This window comes from Cebus imitator, unplaced genomic scaffold, assembly GCF_001604975.1.
Source record: "Cebus imitator isolate Cc_AM_T3 unplaced genomic scaffold, Cebus_imitator-1.0 Scaffold4, whole genome shotgun sequence".
In the NCBI taxonomy this organism is placed as follows: domain Eukaryota; kingdom Metazoa; phylum Chordata; class Mammalia; order Primates; family Cebidae; genus Cebus; species Cebus imitator.
Window position 1 is genome coordinate 15455262 of NW_016107319.1, and position 20118 is coordinate 15475379.

At 38.6% G+C, this 20118-nt stretch overlaps 1 protein-coding gene across 1 annotated transcript in view; it reads right to left on the minus strand.

Moving 5' to 3' along the window:
• LRBA (LPS responsive beige-like anchor protein) overlaps positions 1–20118 on the minus strand; it is a 727560-nt gene that overhangs the window by 12576 nt on the left and 694866 nt on the right. The window contains exons 57-59 of the mRNA XM_037740751.1: positions 9383–9484; positions 5925–6121; positions 1350–1501 (exon numbers count right to left, since the gene is read on the minus strand). Of these exons, the coding sequence (XP_037596679.1) occupies positions 1350–1501; positions 5925–6121; positions 9383–9484 (451 nt within the window). The remainder of the gene's footprint in view (positions 1–1349; positions 1502–5924; positions 6122–9382; positions 9485–20118) is intronic.

Consider the following 20118-nt stretch of genomic DNA (forward strand, 5'->3'; position numbering starts at 1 on the left):
ATACATATATATATTTTGTGCATATAAGGACACTATGAAGAGAGTGAAAAGACAACATCACTGTCATTAGGGAAATCAAAACCACAATGAGAGACCATGCCTGTTAGGACAACTGTTAAAAAATAGAGCAAGTGTTGATAAGGACATGGAGAAATTGGAACCATGTAAAATGGTGCAGCCACTGTGGAAAATTAGGGTTTCCTCAAAAAGTGAAACACAGAATTTCCATATAATCCAGCAGTTCCACTCCTGGGCATACATCCAAAAGAACTGTAAAAAGGAACTCGCGTAGATATTTGTATGATAATGTTCATAGCAGCATTACTTACAATAGCCAAAAGGTAGAAACAACCCAAGTGTCCATCATCGACAGGTGAATGATAAACAGAACACATTATATTCACACAATAGAATATTATGCAGGCTTAAAAAGGATTGAGATTCTGATATGTGCTACAAGAACCTTGAAAGTGTTAATACCAAGTGAAGTAAGCCAGGCACAACATAACAAATATTGTTTGATTTCACTTACAGAAGGTACTTAGAAGAAGCAAATTCATAGAGACAGAAAGTAGAAGGCAGTTGAGCTGGTGGGGAGGGAGAGTCATTAACAGGTTAAGAGTTTCTGTTTTATGATGAAAGAGGTCTCGAAATGGATGATGGTGACAGTGGCACAACACTGTAAATGTACTTAATGCCACTAAATTGTATATCAAAAAGAGTTTAGATGGAAAATGTTACATGTTGCCACAAATCTTTTTAAAAAAGAAACTAAACTGAGTCACTATATGTTGAGGATAAGATGCCAGATAAAGATGATCCCCCCCAAAACCTACCACTTGAGAGCTTTTAGGAACTAAGCCCTATCTTTCAGGGGACTCTCCATATGCAGAGATAAAGGCATTTTACATTAAACATGTTTGCAGCTCTTTAAATTTTATTTACTAAAACACATTTCAAAGAAATATAAAAAGCTCTGCATCACTGTAATCAGAACCTTTGCTACTTAAATTCTCTATTCCTTGAGAACTCAGCTTTTGTCCAAGAGTGGCAATGTCATCAGAAAGAAAATCACACTTAAAAAAAAAGTGTTCTTGGTTTGATAGTACAGGTGACCCCCCACAACTCAACTTCATAAGCCCATTTAAATAAATTCCCTCTGCAGGTTTTACTATACATTTTTGAAAATGTTATTTTTGTAGAAAACAACTATGTTGCCCAGATTGGTTTCGAACTCCTGGGCTCAATTGATTCTCCTGCCTCAGCCTCCCAAGTGCTTGGAGCCACCATGCCCAGTTCCCTCTGCAGTTTTTGAAACTACTGTTTGTAGCCCATGATTCCAGTGTTACCTCTGGTCATAGGACAGCGCCATGGCCCGGATTCCAGCATCGCATCCTGGGTAGGCAAAGAGCTGCTTGAGGTCTGATACCTGCCGGACCACAACCACTCCGCTGTCTCCTCCTGTGAGCAGGTACTGCCCATCTCGGCTTAGCTGGATGGCCTGTTGAGACACAGTAACATTCAGAAGAGATGTGGTTCTAGGACACTTCCAGCCCCACCATATGTTTGAGTCATTCTTACACCAGCTACTGTGGTGCAGGGAGAAGAGAGAGAGAGAGCCTCTGTAATTTTTAGAAAATCACAGGTTGTAGAAGATCTGCCATTTTTCAAAAACCAAGTGGACAAAGTTCGGCAATGCTTGAGATTTTTTTGGCTTTGCTTTTTTAAAGACGAGGTAGTAAACTCTTCCAATTCCTCAAATGCTGTGGGAATGGTACGTGTCGTGGACTAGGACCAGTGCTCTGAGGAGGAGCCCTGGCATCTCTTCATTTGCCCTGTGGACATGCTAATAACCCTGTTTTGTCCCAAGACTTGGCAGACTGTGCCACCTGACCTCACATCCACTCTGATCCCCTGCTGTTGTGCGACTCCAGGCCGAGGGAGGCAGCCAGCCACCTCAGCCCCTTCCCTGAGCCTGTTGGATTTTGACAGCAGTTGGGAAGAAGACTTGGTAGAGAGCCACAACTTCCAGGGTGATTAAATCTCAGTTTAGCCGTTTCTTGCCCCAGGGCTGACAGTTCTTCAGCCTGTGGTTTAGTCCGCTCTAGGCTGTGCCCCTCTGTCCTTTCCTGCTAGTGCTGAACAGATGGGGCGGGCTCCAAATTTGCTCTTTGATCTCAGAAAATGGGCATCCACAAATGAAAGCCTGCAGGCCAAATGCAGCCTACTGCCTGTTTCCTGTAACTATTTTAACATTTTTTAATGCTTGAAAAGAACTTTTCATGACACATAAATATTTGTATGCATTCCAAATTTGAATCCCCATAAATAAGCTTTTCTTTGAGACAGGGTCTCATTCTGTCACCCAGGCTGGAGTGCAGTGGCGCAATCTCAGCTCACTACAACCTTCACCTCCCGGGTTAAAGTGATTCTCATGTCTCAGCCTCCTGAGAATTGGGATTACAGGTGCCCACCACAACATCTGGCTAATTTTTGTATTTTTAGTAGAGACGGGGTTTCACCATGTTGGTCAGGCTGGTCTAGAACTCCTGACATCAAGTTATCTGCCCACCTTGGCCTCCCAAAGTGCTGGGATTACAGGCACGAGCCACCACGCCTGGCCTTCAATAAATAAGGTTTTACGGACATCGCCATACCCATTTGTTTACGACTACTTTCACAGGTAGTTGCAACAGAGAATACAGAACCTTCAAAGCCTAAAATACTTACTTTCTGTGCATTTATAGAAAAAGTGTGGTGACTCCTAATTGTCCCTCCCTACTCCAAAAGCCAATCCTATTATCCCTTCTTCTCCTCCTGCCTATTGCCTCCAAGCCTTATTTTCTTAGCTTATTAAGATAGAAATTTCCTATCCTCAGTGGATGGCACTGGAGTTTTAGCAGCCATTACAAACAACTGTAATTGCACGTTCACCTGGACACACATAGGAATACAAATTGTGCTGGCAAGCCAGAAAGAGAAAAACCTAATTTCTGATATATTCACACTGTTGTACATTCAGCTTTAGCACAGTCGCCTTAAGTCTTACTCCTTGACTTACTGTTTTAAAAATCATAGAAAGGTAAAGACTTTCTTAGCTATTTAATTCACATTCACTCAAATGCCAACTTTCAGTAGTCTCAAACACAACTTATTCTCAAGAACACAAAAATACATCTAGGAAATAAAAACCTATGTGTGGAAGACAGTTATATATTCTCTAAGTCTTGTTAACTAAGCACAGATATTAAAATATTTTCAAGATAAGCAAAAATCAATATCCTTTTCCCCCATTAATTTCACAAATAGCAATCTCTAGGGGTGTCTGGGAACTGCAATGAAGACTGGGACAAACAATTATTTGCTACACTTATAAAATTCAGCTGATGAAAATGCATTAACCTTATGGTTGTGGTTCACTTGAATTTTATACTTGAAGCTTTTTACTGGATAAGTGCTATACTAAAACAAATTAAAACCATTAATCTTTAATTCTTTGTTCTGGTAAAGAATCGCTAATACTGCTTCTGTCTGAAATTAAGTAAAACCTGGCCTTTAGAGACTGTACAGTCATCAGCATTCAAAACATTTTAATGAACCAGATGCCTCCCAAGGTGAAAAAGATTTCACTGGCCTCTTTGACGAGAGGCCAAGTTCCTCTGGCAGCCAAGAGCCAGGGTAACATTTAGCAAGATCTCCCACTCAAATCCTGACAGGCTGCCTCTGCATCCAGGTTGGGTTGTGACTAGAGGTTTTCAGAGGGCCCCAGAGACATGTTATTCTCATCCCCTGAAATCCTGAGTGTTATGGACAACACTGTGGCTGCAGGCTTTTAAGGAGGTCCTAGCAGGCCACAGCAATCTGCTGGGAATGACCACATCCTAAAACATAGCCTCAGGAAGGGAAAACAAAAGCGTTCCCCTGGGTGAATGATGGTTCTCCCAGGTTCAGGATAAAATAACTTTGCTGCTCTGTCCAGTCTGCCTCCTTAAATATCAGCTATTCATAAAGACATCTCAATACTGTCTAGTTGATGGACCATGATATGCTGCTAACCCAAATGCTGCTAACCAAAATGCCACAGAACAATCTGGCACCTAAAATAAAAATAGGTGGGAAGCCTTGATTAGTGCAGAGCTTCCCCAGGCTGCCTGCCTGCAGGGTTCTTGGTATTTCACAGAAAATTTCTGGTCTGAGCTGACTAATTTGTTTCCATGGTATCCTTTCCTTATATGGGCTCAGACTGAGGATGGAGCTGGAGATTCTGCTCTGTGGTGTCTTGGATTCCCAGCCTGTGGCTTCCTTCCTCGCCTTCAGAGGTAGTGAGCTGTGAAAGTGTCAGTCTCTGAAGCTGTGGGTAGGTAGTGCTCGTTTTTGGCAAGCTCACTTTAATCACGCAGTTGCCACTTGCCAGTTAGCATGATAAAGTGCAGGAGTGCTGGGAAAAAGGCAATGGATTGTTTAAGCCTAAAATCCAGTGGGAAATATTACAGAGGGAAAAAGCGATGACTACAGGGCAGAGAGGAGAAGCATGTGTGTACGAATGGTCTGCAGAAAGCCTCCCACTGCTGCCTCAAGGAACTTCCCAGAGCCCCTGGTACTAACTGAAATGCCACAGAAATTGCTTCAGTCAGCTAGGGATCTCAAATTATTTTACAGATTTATTAGCGTGGCTGACAATATAATCACAACTCAAAGTGACAGATTATCCACATTATTATTGTAAAGAAAAGAGGAAAGGAAAATCCTCTGATGTGTACTTGGTTTAAATGCAGCATTATGGGAAGGTAGGGAAAAATAAAAGTGTGTGCGAATGTGTCTGTGTGCATGCCTCATGGTGAAGGCCGGCAGAATGCAATGGAGAGACCACGGAGAACAGTGGAGACACAAGAAGGAAACCGTCCACTGAAGCAAGAAATGAATCCCAGGAGATGGAGCAGCAGGGGTCCTTTATGTCCTCAACGTAATCTACATGTATGGGCTTTGTTCCCTAATACTTCCTGACCCCAGTATTTACCTAGGAGAAGTGGGTGCTCAGACTAGATCTGGGAAAGTAGGAGAATTTATGTCATCTAAGCTGCCTAGGTGAGGAATAGCAATGAGTGAAATATCCAGAGGTCGCCCAAAGCCAGGATAGAAGCCCCTGTGACCCTACTCCTGCCCTGAACATGTCATGGGTCCCCTCATTGTATACAGCTCACGTGCCCCACCCCCTAGCCTGATTCTAGAAAATTGAAAAACTAGTCCCTGAAAAGAACAGTTCCTACTCTTTTTCTCAACTTCTACTACTTGTGGAGTCCTGTCCTGAAGAGGAAGCAAGAGGCCGGAAGTCCACTAGCGTTGCTATTTCTGGTATACCAAATGGGAAAAAATGCTTGCCTGGTTCATATCATAATTTGAAGCCCAACTTCCTTAACATGTTTTGGTCTTGTTATCCATGAAGAAGTCATATCTGAAATTAATCCTAAATAGTCATAATCTCTACTGCTGCCACCACCAAGCTATTCAGACGTAAAGCGAATCCAGTTTTAGGTGTCATCTAATGTACTGTTTCAGCTTTCATACTCAGAAAACAAAAAAAAGTGAATGCTCTTAGAAAAAAAAAAAAAAAAAAAAAAAAAAAAAAAAAAGAGCAGGGCCACTGAAAGCCACCCAGGATGGTTTCAGAAGTCCCTAAGAAAACCTCTTCTACTGAAGGGCCGTCCTCAGCTGTGCAAAGTGATGCAGTCTACACAGCTGGCACTGCTGTGGTGTACCAAGTGTGTGAGCCTTGTCCAAGTGCTACCGAAACATTTTCTGTTGGTGTGGAAAAGAGGCCCTGGACAACCCAAAAATCCAGGTTTCTTTCGTGAACACTTTCCCTCCCTACTTGATACGCATTGAGGTAAAAGTCATGAATGCTGAAGAGTCTCCAGGGCACTCACTCTTATGTTATCATCCGTTTCCATCGTGGCCTGGAGCTTCCCATTCACACTGAACGTACAGAAGAGGCCATTCTCATAGAATATGACACAATGGCCCTCTCTTGAAGCCTGAATGAGTTTCGGTTTCAGGCAGTTTTCAGGACCCTCCAAGGTCCTCAACAAGTCTCCATTCATGGAATGTATGAGACATGGTCCTTCTGAGAAGAGAGGAGAAACAAAAGGCAAATTAATTATTTAATGAAAACAGACAAATATGATTTGAATCTTGAATCCTAAGCACAGATTAAACAGGATTATAGTACCATACTATAGGTGTAGAAACCCTTTTAAAAACTTCCATCTTACATATATGTAAGTTATTTTGCAAAATCTCTTCATGTTTGCCAGATTTCACCTTCCATTCGGGAGATGAGAGAAGCCAAATCATGTAAGTCCCAGTTCACTTTCCTCAAGAGACAGGAAGTTACTCTATGAAATTCATTATGCTAAGAGGCAATACCAACTGGAGGAACTGAGAAACAAGCTTCAAATCCTAGCACAGCTTCAAGGAGGCTGGGATGCAAAGAAACAAGGGCTGTAGGCAGGTACACTAGGACCTCTCCCCATACCTTGTGGGAGCCTCAACAGCCAAGACACTGTGGGCCTGTGCAGGGACAGCCAGCTCAGGCAGCCTCAGAGGGCCTAAGCCTTCTTCCCCCCAATTGCTTACTACTGTTGTACACTAAAAGGGGGTCCCTGGTAGTTCCTCTGAGCCTCCAAAAAATTCGTACAGGGACCCTTCGGCCACTTCTCCTTGTCAACTGAGTGAGTCCACTTCCCTGCTGTCCCCACAGTAAGCAGCAGCATCTGCCATTCCCAACACCTAGGTGGACCACCAGGCCAAAGTGACATTGGAGGACAGGCAGCTGCTGGGGAGCCCACACACAGCCAAGCGTTTTGTTTCTATTGAGTACCTGCTACATGCAAAGCAAAGAAGGAGTAAGGCACAAAGATTGCTTGTGTGATGAACAAATTCCAAGAGATATCTCAGTCAGATAACAGGGGTTACTGGGGTATGCACCCTGCTACTCTTCTGGCTAAATTACTCATGGCCACATGATCGCTGCCTTTTTCCCCACATTGACTTGAAAGCTTGTCCTTTTAAAAATAAGGTTTTTAGCTCTTTCTTGACCACTCAGGTGGTTTATAAATTTTTTAAATATCCACAGGCAGTCTTTGCTTTATGCAGTTCCAGCACACATGAATTTCAGTTATCACTCCTTAAATAACACCAGCTTTCCAATAACATAGTTCAAATTTAGGTTGTCACAGTAATTGCAATAAAGTACGTACTTTTGTGGCTAGCTCTTCAGTCCACGAATCACTATATAAATAACAGATGTGCATCATCATGATCAGTGACCAATCACATCATTCCTTTCAAGGTATGTTGATGCCTGGCCACTGCATATCTGTTATTCAGTTCATGTACAGACAGCAAACTGTGCAGCTGTGTTGCCTTTTTGTCTCCCAGTGATAAAGCCATGTAATATTTCACAAAAATGGATAATCAAAAAAGGGTATTAGCCAACAAAGATGAAACTGCAGTAAAGAAATGAAAAATGATAAAGCTGAAAGTAGAATTGAATTGAATATAAATGGAGTTATGGAAGAAGAGCTGCCTGTGGGGTGCTGACCGTGCTGAGACTCTGTAGATTTGCAGCCAGGAAGAGAATGAAGGGGACTCATCAGTGTGAGTTAGGGAAGAAGGTGTAACAAAAATGATGTCCCGGAAGTGATACCAGCAAAAGCCTCACATTAAAGGAATCCTACGGAATATTTCATGACATTGAAAGCACAAAAGATAAAATGTTAGAAGTGGATCCCAACTTAGAAAAGAGTATGACAGATCCTCAAGGCATAGAAAAGATGCTAGCTCCTTCCATGTACACAACAAGAAGGCAGTAAGCACTGGTCAAGCTACTCTTGATACATTTTTCACAAAATAATTATCAGTGTATCATATTTCAATGTATTAAGTACATGTGAGTTTTACTAATTTTTTCATGTTCTTATATGTATCACTGAGTATGAGTTTTTAAAGTTTTGACAAAATTATTATCAGAGAGAGGGTTTTGCTCTGTCACTCAGGCTGGAGTACCGTGGCATGATCATGGCTCACTACAGCCTTCACCTCCTGCAATCCTCCCACCTTCCCAAGCAGCTGGGACTACAGATGTGCACCACCATGCCCAGCTAATTCATAATTTTTTTTTGTAGCAATGGGAGTCTCACTATGTTGCCAGACTGGTCTCAAATTCCTGACCTCAAATGATCATCCCACCTTGGCCTCCCAAAATGTTGGGATTTACAGGTATGAGCCACTGTGCCCAGCCTGACAAAAATTTTTAAAGACCATGGAACAACTATAAACTTTACCACTGATTATTCAGATCACTTTGTATGGTTTCAGTTTGCATGCTTGCTTTTACAGTTCCACAGCACTGTGCAAAGCAAAGATGACCTGTAATATAATAGGTTCATTTTATGACTCCTGTTGGCTCAGGATATATGAAATTATTGACAATAAGAAGGAAAAAAATCCAGTGGTTATAGAATTCTTGCTATCATTATTACCATTTCAATGTTTTGACCAAATTTTTAAACACAATCCTTTAAATATTTAAAACACCTTGTTAGCTAGACTAAATATTATACTTTAGGACACAGATAAGATGATTCAAATACTCTGTTTCCCCACCAGATAAACCTAAAAGACATGAGATATTGTACTTTGTTGTATGTTCAGACCTCAGCTCAGAGCAGAGACAGAGAGATGGATAGACTATTACAATGGGATAAGCAACGAATTGCAAACAGCTCCGTTCCTAGTCAGATCCTGATTTGTTGTGTGTGCTCTTAGCTCACTTAATACCTTGGGCCTAAACGTATGATGCTGTTTCCAGCACAAACCTCCAGGCAAACCAGCTTAAGTATCTTTCCACTCCACTCTCAATGCCATTGTGGCCCCTGCCTCATTAAAACAGACAGGGTCAGGAGTTTCCATTCAGATATAAGATGGAACTCGGCCCAGTAGCAGTTCAGAAGACTAAACAAATATACAAAGATGTTCTTTGTTCCTGCCTATGGAAATACGAATATTACTGGAGATGTTTGTAAAAATATCTTAAACTCTTTAGAGTAGTGCTGTGAAACAGAACTTTTGACCATGATGGAAATGATGTGTATCTGCTGTCCAGTGTGGTGGCCACTAGCCATATGTGAGTAATGAGCACCTGAAATGTGGCTAGTGCCACCAAGAAACTTTAAATAATTTAAGTTTAAATAGGTTCTATATGGCTAATGGCCATTATAACAGGTAGAAGCTTTAGCAAAAAGGTATCAAATTGATCGTTGGTAATTTGTTACTAGGAGACACCGAAAAATGCATACATTTTGCGAAGGTACCACAGGTTTACCTTGTGAACCACTTAACACCAGGCCTAGCTCAGCACAGACTGCAGCACATGTGATCTCATAGTCATGGCCCGTCAAAATGGCCCGAGGAGCAGCAGTCTCACCTTTAGGAAAAAACAGATAAAAAGAATAGATCAAGTCAAGTTTATGCAAATTAAATAATCAACAACTTGCTCCTAATTCCCATCATGCCTATTTAATTTATAGTTTGGGAATTTGTGCAGAAATCCTACTTTAGGACTAGATCTAAACTATATACTGCAGTTTGATTATGAGGATCACATCCTGCTAAAATGTCAAGTAACCTTTATGTGATTATCAAGCAACAATGGTTAAAAACTCAGGGTTAAATACAACAAAATCTGCATTCCAAAAATGCCTCATAAAAAATTATCCCCTCAATTAGATGTTTTATGGTCAGATGATTATACAATTAGGAACTGTGGCTCAATTTACATTTCAAAGAAAGGCCTCACCCCTCCTTCCTCATCCTCTGTGGGCCCCTGAAACCAATCATAATGAAGACAGTCTAAATTAGACTTCCTGCTACCTCCACAGGAATTCTGCAGCCCCTCTCTTAAATACTTACTCTCTCTACTAAGCTTATGTATTTTTCTGATATGTAAATTTCATGGATGTATTTATGGTTCATTCAAAGAACAGAAAAACCAACATAAGAAACACCTAAAAAAAAACCAAACCTTTACAGATAAGTCTACAGATAGTGATTGAAAATGAGGGGCAATAGGTGGAGAAGGTGGGACAGAGGAGGAGTATCCAAAAGGCAGATGTTTCTGAATACTTTCACAAGTAGAAAGAACAAGTCATCCTGTAAGTCTTTCCCAAACTAAAAAAAAAAAAAAAAAAATACAGTTGGTTGGTTGGTTGGTTAAGGAACCCACCATGGATAAGTAAAACGGTAATGGGCTTGATGGACTTGATTTGTGGACTGTTTCCTGCCAAGCCACAAGGATAAACTGGATTCCATGTCTAGCCTGAAGAATACTATTTGAAGACTGAACGAATCCTCTACTTTTATAGTCTCTAAAGGCAAAGACATAAAAAGTCTTTCCACGTGGAATTAGAGAGCAGGATTCTATTAGCATTCTTGATTTCTTAATTTGGATTGGTCTTACAGTATGCTTGATACCTAACACTGTGTAATCGAGAAGAGGCAAATGTGCCCACAGAGTACTTGCTACCACCAGCTATGGAATTCTATGGAAGAGAATCACTTGTATCTTAACCCCGAACATCTGACTATCCTTGGAGCAGTCACCCACTCGGAGGAAAGAAGTCCAGTAGTTCAGGGGAAACCCATCAGAAAGCTACTGTACGTGGAAAGGCAAACCCTGCTGTCAAAACACTAATCCAGCTTCCAAAGCAGGTTTTTTTTTTCAGTAGGTCACTGTGTTATTTGAAATTTTGTGCAAAATGTATCTACATGCCTGTTTTTCTAGGTAGCAAGGGAGCAAAGTAAGTTTTACTGAATGCACAGAGGTCCATGACCAAGAATAGGTGAGAGGCTTCTACCCTGAAGAGAGGTGTAGTCTCTGTGCTTGCAGCCCCAACTTCACCTGGAGCCAGCTGTCACTTCAGGTCTAGCTTTCCACACGAGAGTTCCAATGCATGTACTGCAGTACATAGTACATAGTCCCACAGTGTCCTTTAAAGCTTTGGTGACTGTAGGTACTTCTGAGTGAGACTTAAGTTGAAGGGACATCACACAGAACTTTGCACCACACTGGCAGTGCTATGTGCAGCCAACAGCTGGAAATGGCCTACAGGCTTAGTGATAAAGGGAGACCTAAAATGACATACTAAGAGGCAAGGGGTAAGTGGAACAAGGGCTTCATTTCATTTGATCCCAAGTTTTAAAACTTCTTTGGGAGGCAAACCTACCTCAATTAGAAAGTTTACTTGACATTTACCAAACCACAAAGAATTTGTCACAAGGGCAATTTTGTGTCTTACAAAGTCCAGAAATTTGGGAAAATTTTAAAGAAATAAAGCAAATGATGTAAGCCAATCTGAACTACTTAACCTTCTGTTAAGATTCACTAATTTTAGGGATAAATATGCTGTTTTAAAAAGTTATCAGCCAGGTGCAGTGGCTCACGCCTGTAATCCTAGGACTTTGGGAGGCCAAGGCAGGCAGATCACCTGAGGTCAGGAGTTCAAGACCAGCCTGTCCAACATAGTAAAACCCTCTCTCTACTAAAAATACAAAAAAATAGTTTGCTGTGGTGGTGTGTGCCTGTAATCCCAGCTACTCAGGAAGCTGAGGTAGGAGAATCACTTGAACCTGGGAGGTAGAGGTTGCAGTGAGCCAAGATTGCGCCACTACACTCCAGCCTGGGAGACAGAGCAAGAATTCATCTCAAAAAAATAATAAAATAAGAAGTTATCAATATTTTATCCCTGACTCTTGGTTTGCCTTTTCCCCAGGTGGCTGTACATTCCACAAAAATACGATACAATGTTGTTTCTGAAATTATTGTCTAATTAGATTTATTGGAAACTTTTTTTTTAACCAACAATTAAAATCATTAAGATCTACAGAATATATTTTTGGTGTGATTGTTCCTTTTTTTGTTTTCATAAGTTATTTCATGGAAGGTGAAATTTGTGTTTTAAGTTGAATTGTCTTGGAATTCCTCAATGGAAAGTGAAGGTTTGAAGGAAATCTGATGGCAAATGAAGGCATTCTAAGACACAGTAAACAAAGGATAGATGGATAATGGTGGTCCCAGAGGACAATGTCACTTAAGCACATCAATGCTAACTTTTTGTTTTCTTGGGAGCGTGGTGAAGAAGAGACAGGACTGCTGTCAATTTTCTTTCTTTCTTTAATGCAAAAGAGTTGAAATACTGAGAGTTTTCTATGACTGTAAAGTTAAGAGTTTAGGAAGCCTCATGATTAACCCCAGAAAGTGGGTTAAGATATAAGCATTCTTTTTTTAGTAAACTCTTAAGATTTTTATCATTCAGCTTTGCTTACGAAATACTGGTTTCCCATAATCCAAACTTTATTAAATCATTTTTCACTCCACAAATCAGAGCACACACACAAGAATTGTAATTTCAAAACTGAAAAGGATTTTTTCTTTTTCTAGGGCCTGATCTCTAAATAAGGAACTGTTCAATGCTAGGACTTTGGCTTCAAAGTTTGGCAAAATGTTTGCTAATCCCGGAAGCAGGTTAGACAGTTCAAGAAATGAAAAAAAAGAAAAGAAAAAAAAAAAAGAAACAGAGAGAGAAAAGAAGAAAAACAAATTAAAAGCATAAGGGTAGACTTATAATCATTAGGTTCTCAGGTAACTGGTTCCACAGTCACTGGATTTCCAGTAAAAAGACAGTGCTACTTAACTTTCCTCACTATAGGAAATGCATATTAATGGCCTCTATAAACCCACATACGACAATATAAGGAGAGATACCATGTCATTTCCTCCAAGAAAAACTGTTTCCAATCTTGTTTAAAGACTAAACATTATATTCCCTTTATTATCTGCTGTTCAGATTGAGCATTCTTTACATTTTCTCCTTATCAAAAAGTATGTTCAAAATAAATACATACTACTTGATTTTTATAAGTTTTATAACAAAGAGCTTGAAATAGTTATACTTCAATATAGCAAATATATGATATGGGATTTAAATCAAGCAGGTCAAAACTGTTTAAGTTCAATGGACATTTTAGGAACCACTTGCAATGAATTTACTGAGGGTAGCAGGGATAATTGGAGGCAGAGCAGAGGCTTTACATGTGGCTCACAGAATCGATCTTTTCATGTCTCTGTAGTTACACTGTGTACATCATCCTGGATCACAGCAGAGCCCAAGTGACAAATCCCACAGAAAGGAGAGGCAAAAATCCCTCCATATCTACGTACATTTCTGTTTGGAAAGCCTAGAAACAAAATCTCGGAACCATATAACTTATTCTCACTGCAGTGTTCTTAGAAATCTGCCCCTCCCAACTACTTGTCGGCCCACATAGTTAATACCTGGGGGAAATAATCACCTCAAACAAGATGAGTATGGCCATATATTACTTTGCAAAGATGCCAAAGCAGTCAATCATCTCTCACTGAAGTCTCTAAACCAAATAAAGAACAACAAAAGTCTTCTGAAAAATATCAGGTTAATTCTTTTGATAAAAATTAGCAATAGTTAAGGGATACAAAAAGTCTTTAACTTTGCTTTTTGAGATAGTAGGCTCTACCAAAGGCTAGGCCATAAAGCAGAACAGGTTCCCTTAAGAACCTTTTAAAGTCTTACTGCTTGAAAAATTGTCATGGCCTTCAATAATGATGAGAGAAAAATTTATCTTGCTGCTAGTTTAAGGGACTACATTTCAAACTCTTCTTAAAGAAAAATAAAAAGAGAAAGAGGACAGACTTCTAGGACTGCTTTGAAAAGCTCAAGCAGTTACTTCAAAGGAAAGGGCGTCTTTGTCCAGAGAGCAGGTTTATGACTACTGATGCAAATCCTAACCAAAGCCTGAAAAGGATACTCAGTGCATCTTTATGGATGGCCTTAAAAGAAGATGAACAAGTCAAATGAGATTAAAGATGGCCCAAATCCTGCTGCAAATACCAGGGCACACCAGTTTTTACAGAGGCACTTTTCTCATAATACTAGATACCAGCACCAACTTACAAAGACAGTTATAACAACCTAACTTGCATTTAAGCAACACAAAATCTCTATAATAGCCACTTAGCATTTAAATTGGACTTATATTTTAAAACATTACGTGAAATATTTTAACACCCCTAGGCAGAATAGCAAATGTTTTTATTAACTGTGGTTTTTTGGTGCCCTCAGAACATTAGGCATATTTATCAAACAGACTCTGAACCTCTTAGAATTACACCTGAAAGAAGAGAAGAGGAAAGAGGAATTTCTCTAGTATCTTGCTCATAAATATCCAGTGAGAAAAATATTTCATAAGGTCTGTATCCATTATAGAAAAGAGGTAATAACCCAGGTAAAAATAGATCTGGTGTGTATTTCTGACAAACTTTTAGTTACTTTTTAAAAAGTGAATAAAGTTCTTGGTGTTTTGGCATCATCTCCTTACTTTTATGAAAATTAGATCACTTTGAAATGCAGTATAAAGTTTCACCTGTAGGTTAAATATGTTGTTCTTAGCACAGTGAATCCTCTTCATTCATTCCATTTTTTCAATACCATCTATTATGAAATGAAGTGGGACTAAACATTTTCCTATTCTTAGTTTTGTAAAAATAAAACTATTCCTTCCAATTAATACTTAGTTTAGATGACTCCTGGGCCAGAAAATGATGATATCCCATTTGTTCACCCATTCACTCCTTCATTTACTTAATACTGTATATTGAGTTTGTATTATTAATATGTGTGAGGTACTATAGAAATCAGGACAGTAAAACATGGCCCTTTATTTAAAAATGACTTGATTTTAAATGATCATTGGATCTGGTTTTGTCAACTGTACTATAAACCTGCAAATTATAATTATAAATATCTATGCTTATAAAGGTCAAAATAATAGTACTAATGTCCACACCACTTGTAACAACTAATTTGTATGCAAAATCAATATTTAACAATAATTAACATGCTTAAATAAAAACAACCAATATAATTTTCCTAATTAGTAAAAATGTAGTATCATTTGAACTTTTATAGAGGAAAATCAAAATACAAAACATGCCTTTATTTTAAAAAATTAGTAATTTCAATAGGAAACTCATTATGAAAGAAAGCATATTTGTTTAAAAAGCCCAAATACACAATGAACTTATTAGGCATATATATTACAGATAAAAAACCAAAAATATATTATACTATATATGCCAGTCATTTCCTACAAGATGGATACCTCTATTTTGCTTGTGCCTTTTGTACCATTTAGTTACAATTGATTACTACAAAACATTCTTTTGAAAACTGAACACTAAGCTTTCTCATGCGGCTCACCATAATGGTAAATCAAGAAAGTAAATGTCTTTGCTAAAGCGGAAATGAGGTTAGCTATTAAATGTTTCTCAAACCTTTACCATTAACGTCCTAGTTTTACAATGGAAATTATACTGCATTTTAATTATGCTCAGAAAACTGACTTGAAATTTGTTCTATACATCTCATCTTCACCAAGCCTTTTCCCTTCCCCTACTCATCATGGTCTCTTTGGTGGAAAACCGTAATTTGATTAGACATACAGACTACAGATGACAAGCCACAGCTGCATTCAGGGAACAGCAACCACCAAACAGGAAATTTTAGTAGCATCTTCTTGTAAATAATATTAGAGTTATGAATGCAAGACAAGAAAATGTTGGTACAAAAAACAACTGTAAGTCATTGGTATATGCCATTTCTCCTCCTCTCTCTATGATTATATAAGTGTTTGTAACACGAGAGTCACCCTCTAAGGCTACCGCTGACCCTTCAACAACATAGATTTGAACTGCATGGGTCTACTCATATGTGGATTTCCTTCTGCCTCTGCCATTTGAGACAGCAAGACCAGCCCTCTGCTTCCTCAGTCTACTCAGTGTGAAGACAACCAGGATGAAGACCTTTATGATGGTCCACTTCCACTTAATGCATAGTAAATATATTTTCTCTTTATGATTTTTTTTTTTTTTTGAGATAGAGTCTTGCCCTGTCACCCAGGCTGGAGTGCAATGGTGCGATCGGCTCACGCAACCTTCGCCTCCCAGGTTCAAGTAATTCTCTGCCTCAGCCTCCTGAGTAGCTGGGATTATAGGCATCTGCCACCACACCCAGCTAATTTTTGTATTTTTTTAGTAGAGACAGGGTTTCACCAGGTTGATCAGGCTGGTCTCGAACTCCTGACCCCGTGATCCGCCCGTCTTGGCCTCCCAAGGTGCTGGGATTACAGGTGAGAGCCACCGTGCCCGACCTATGATTTTCTTAATAACATTTTCTTTTCTCTGGCTTACTTTATTAAGAATACAACATATGATACATACAACATACAAAATATGTGTTAATCAACTTTATGTTATCAGTAAGGCTTCCAAGTCAACAGTAAGCTATCAGTAGTTAACTTTCTGGGGAGTCAAAAGTTATATGCAGGTTTCTGACCGTGTGGGGAGTTAGCACCCATAACTCCTGTGTTGTTCAAAAGTTAACTGTACATTAGAAAATGGGTGTATGTGAGTGTGTACCTACAATTGTATATTTAAAGTATATCCCTTAAATGTATATTTAAAATATACAAAATCCTACCACAACATGTACTGTCCTAAGAACTCAGTATAATACAGTTGTCTTTTTGTGTCTTTTGCAAATACTAAGAATACTAAGGATTGCATCAGATTCTCCACAGCTGATATTCTAATTAAATGTATAGTTTAGTCAACTCTGACCTAGACTGCCTGAGTTTAAATCCAGGCTCCGGCACTTGCTAGCTATGGTGAGCAACCTTGGGCAAGTTTCAATAATTCTAGTAAGGAAATCCTAAAAGCGTCAAGGCCCAGGGCAGAAAATAAAGGCATATTTATAATTTCTCCATGCCTCATCTATAAGTCAAGAATACTAACAGTAGATACCACAGAGGGCTTCTGTGAGGATTAATGAGTTAATATGTAAAGTGCCCAGGATGGTACCTGGCATATAGTGAGCACCCACTAGTATCATCTAGGAGGAGGAGTAGCAGCAACACAATGATCTTTGTTCACTCTCTGTTATAAATACTCCTTTCATTGAAAGTATAGTATCTGATCCTATGCTGCATAAATGCTAATTAGAGATGGTTCTCTCCTTGACGATTCATATAAATTTGATACAACTACTAATATCTGGCAGCCTAGAGGCTAAGAGTGGAGGATGAAGGTACAGTATAGTAATTAGGTGAGTTTCCCAAAGTATTATTATTTTTTAAGACAAGAGTCTCACTGTGTTGCCCAGGTTGGTGTGCAATGGTGTGACCACACATCATTATAGCCTTGACCTCCCTGGGCTAAGGTGATCCTCCCACTTCAGCCTCCCGAGTAGCTGGGACTACAGGCACACGCCACCACACCCAGCTAATTATTTTTATTTTTTGTAGAGACAGTGTCTCCCCACGTTGCCCAGGCTGGTTTTGAACTCCTAGGCTCAAACGATACCTTGTCTTAGCCTCCCAAAATGCTAAGATTACAGGCATGAGGTACTGTGCCTGGCCTAAAGTATATTTATTGTCTCTGATTATCAAGGTAGTACATGCTCATTATAAAACATTTAGATACTTCAGTAAATTATGATGAAGAAAATGAAAAATTGCTTCCAAATTCCTCTGTCTATAAATGTTGTCAATATTTTTCTTGTGATCATTTTATACTTTTTCTATACACAAATGTCCATAGAATACAAGTGTATACACATACAGGCATAGGTACTTACGTTATACATGTAGCTTGGTGATCTTTTACACTTAATACAAAGAGTGTATCCCTTCATATCAATATTACAAATTTATAATATTTTGGTTAATGCCTGTATAGGACTTGATTATGTGGACAATCATTACTATACTTAACTAATGTGCCTCTTTTTTCCTACTTTCTTGAGAGTTCATTTGTTATTTTCCCGTGGAGGGGCTTGGTCTTTGGTTCTAAATAAGCTATGTCTCCTGCAGGTGCATATGAGTGTCTGGTAACATAAACATTGTAAAATTCTACCCCCTTTTGAAAACAGGTAGAAAATTTGCTGAAGCGAAATCTAACTCAGATTTGTTGAAATGCAACATTAAGTATAATTTTTATGAATATAAATTAAAACTGAAAATCAGTTTTATCAATTTATCCCAAATACCCAAATCACTTAAAATTCTTTAGAATAAATCCTCCTTAACATTTAACTTTCTTTAAAAAAAAAATACATAAGGGACTCTGAAAACTATAGAAGAGTTTCATATCTTTAGCTATTAAAAACTCTTGACCCCACTCACCCCAAGGAAATAAGGCAATCTCTCATTGTACAAAGTTACAAGCTACAAGAATGAAGGCTTAAAAAGCTCAACAGTCTTGTAGCTTTAAGCTACAAAAGGCAGCAACAATTCAGAGAATTTTTTTCCTATGTAAAAACACTTCAAATCCAAAAATCTGAAGTCTTATCAAACACATTCATTTTCTCACTTGAATATGAAAAAAAAATTACTTAAAAAATTAGCAGGTAAATGAAATGTAATTAACTTAGATAATGGCACTGTTAAAAGGCCAAGAAAATCAATTTTTAAAAATATGTTAACACAAACCTCTGCTGTGTAAAGCCACATAAATGGGCATAGTACATAAAAATTGAGCTAACTAGAAAAAATAAACTGTTGTTTTGTTAAAAAAAAAATCAGACATTTAAATTTTGAATTTCATATAAAAATGGTTATCTTTTCATAAATTCTCAGTAATATCTAGAGTACAATGTGAGTTACATATGTGCAAAGCTGTCATACAATTTCTCTTACGAAATGAGCATTTTTGAAAGGTGGTAAAGTCAATCTACTATGTTGTTCCAGGAAGCCTTAATTAAATTATCCTTAGTATTTCTACCAATAATGTCATAGCCCCCCCGCCAACAGAGTTATGCAATATTCTGAAAGTAGAAGAATCCTATGTTTAGTTGACTAGAAGGAATTTGTACCTTCTTAGACTAATTCCAACTACTGTTTGAAATTAAAATTCCCTATGAGCATAAAGTGTCAAGACAGCTTTCTTTGGCATGGCACTATTAAAAAGGTCTACATAAGAAGATACTCAGTTTCAGTCTGAGCATATAAATCATCAGTTCTTCTGTTCTCATATTTATATGGCTATAACCTATGGGCTGAATGGTATAGTCATTTTTCTCTGCAACCAAACAAGGTAAATAAATGTGATATATTGGCATATCACCCCGCCACTCTGCATATGGTGCACATTAAGGTTGTATTCATTTGCCATATGAATATAATTCCTTTTTGCCACATCTACTATTAGTTACAAGCAGTAAATACAGAGTTGTTTTGCTGGAACTTGAGGGCCTGCATTACATCATGGAGCACTAAACATCCTGGACCTTCTGGAGAATTTCATAGACATACTTTTAATGTCACCTGAACTTGAACACTGCCAACGCACCATTTCAAAACGCTTCTTGATAAATGCTTCAAGGAAAAAAATAAAAATACAGGGTAGTTGTAGTGTGATAGTACATTCCAAATGCAGGCCCAGAAGGGAAGGTCTTGATGAGACACACACAAGAACTCTTGTTCCTGACAAAGTATCAGATCAAGAGTCATATCCCAGTATAAAATGGTTTCTTGTTTCAAGCATTACTTTCTTATTCATTTCTTATTCAGAATCGAGTGAACCTAAGGAAACTATATTTAAAATATCACCCAAATAACTTCCCCAACTGTAACTTACTGAAGAGCTGTGATCAAGAAGCTAACAGTTTACTATTTCATCATGAACTGTGATGCTTTGTTTCATTAGGCATATATTATGCTTACTTTTTCCTTATACAAAATATTTATTGTACAGTTCCAAATCCAGGCTAGGGTGGGGTAAAAGGAGGAGAAAAGCGATTTCTTTTTAAGGACTCATATGGCTCAACACAAATGTACATACCTTGACATTTGTGACCCTTAAATAATATATCATAGGCAATTAAAAACAAAGTACACCTGTCTTAACCAAGTACCAATTTTTGTTTCCCAACGTTAAGTCCCTAAATGCATCCAGCAGATGGTGCTCTAGGA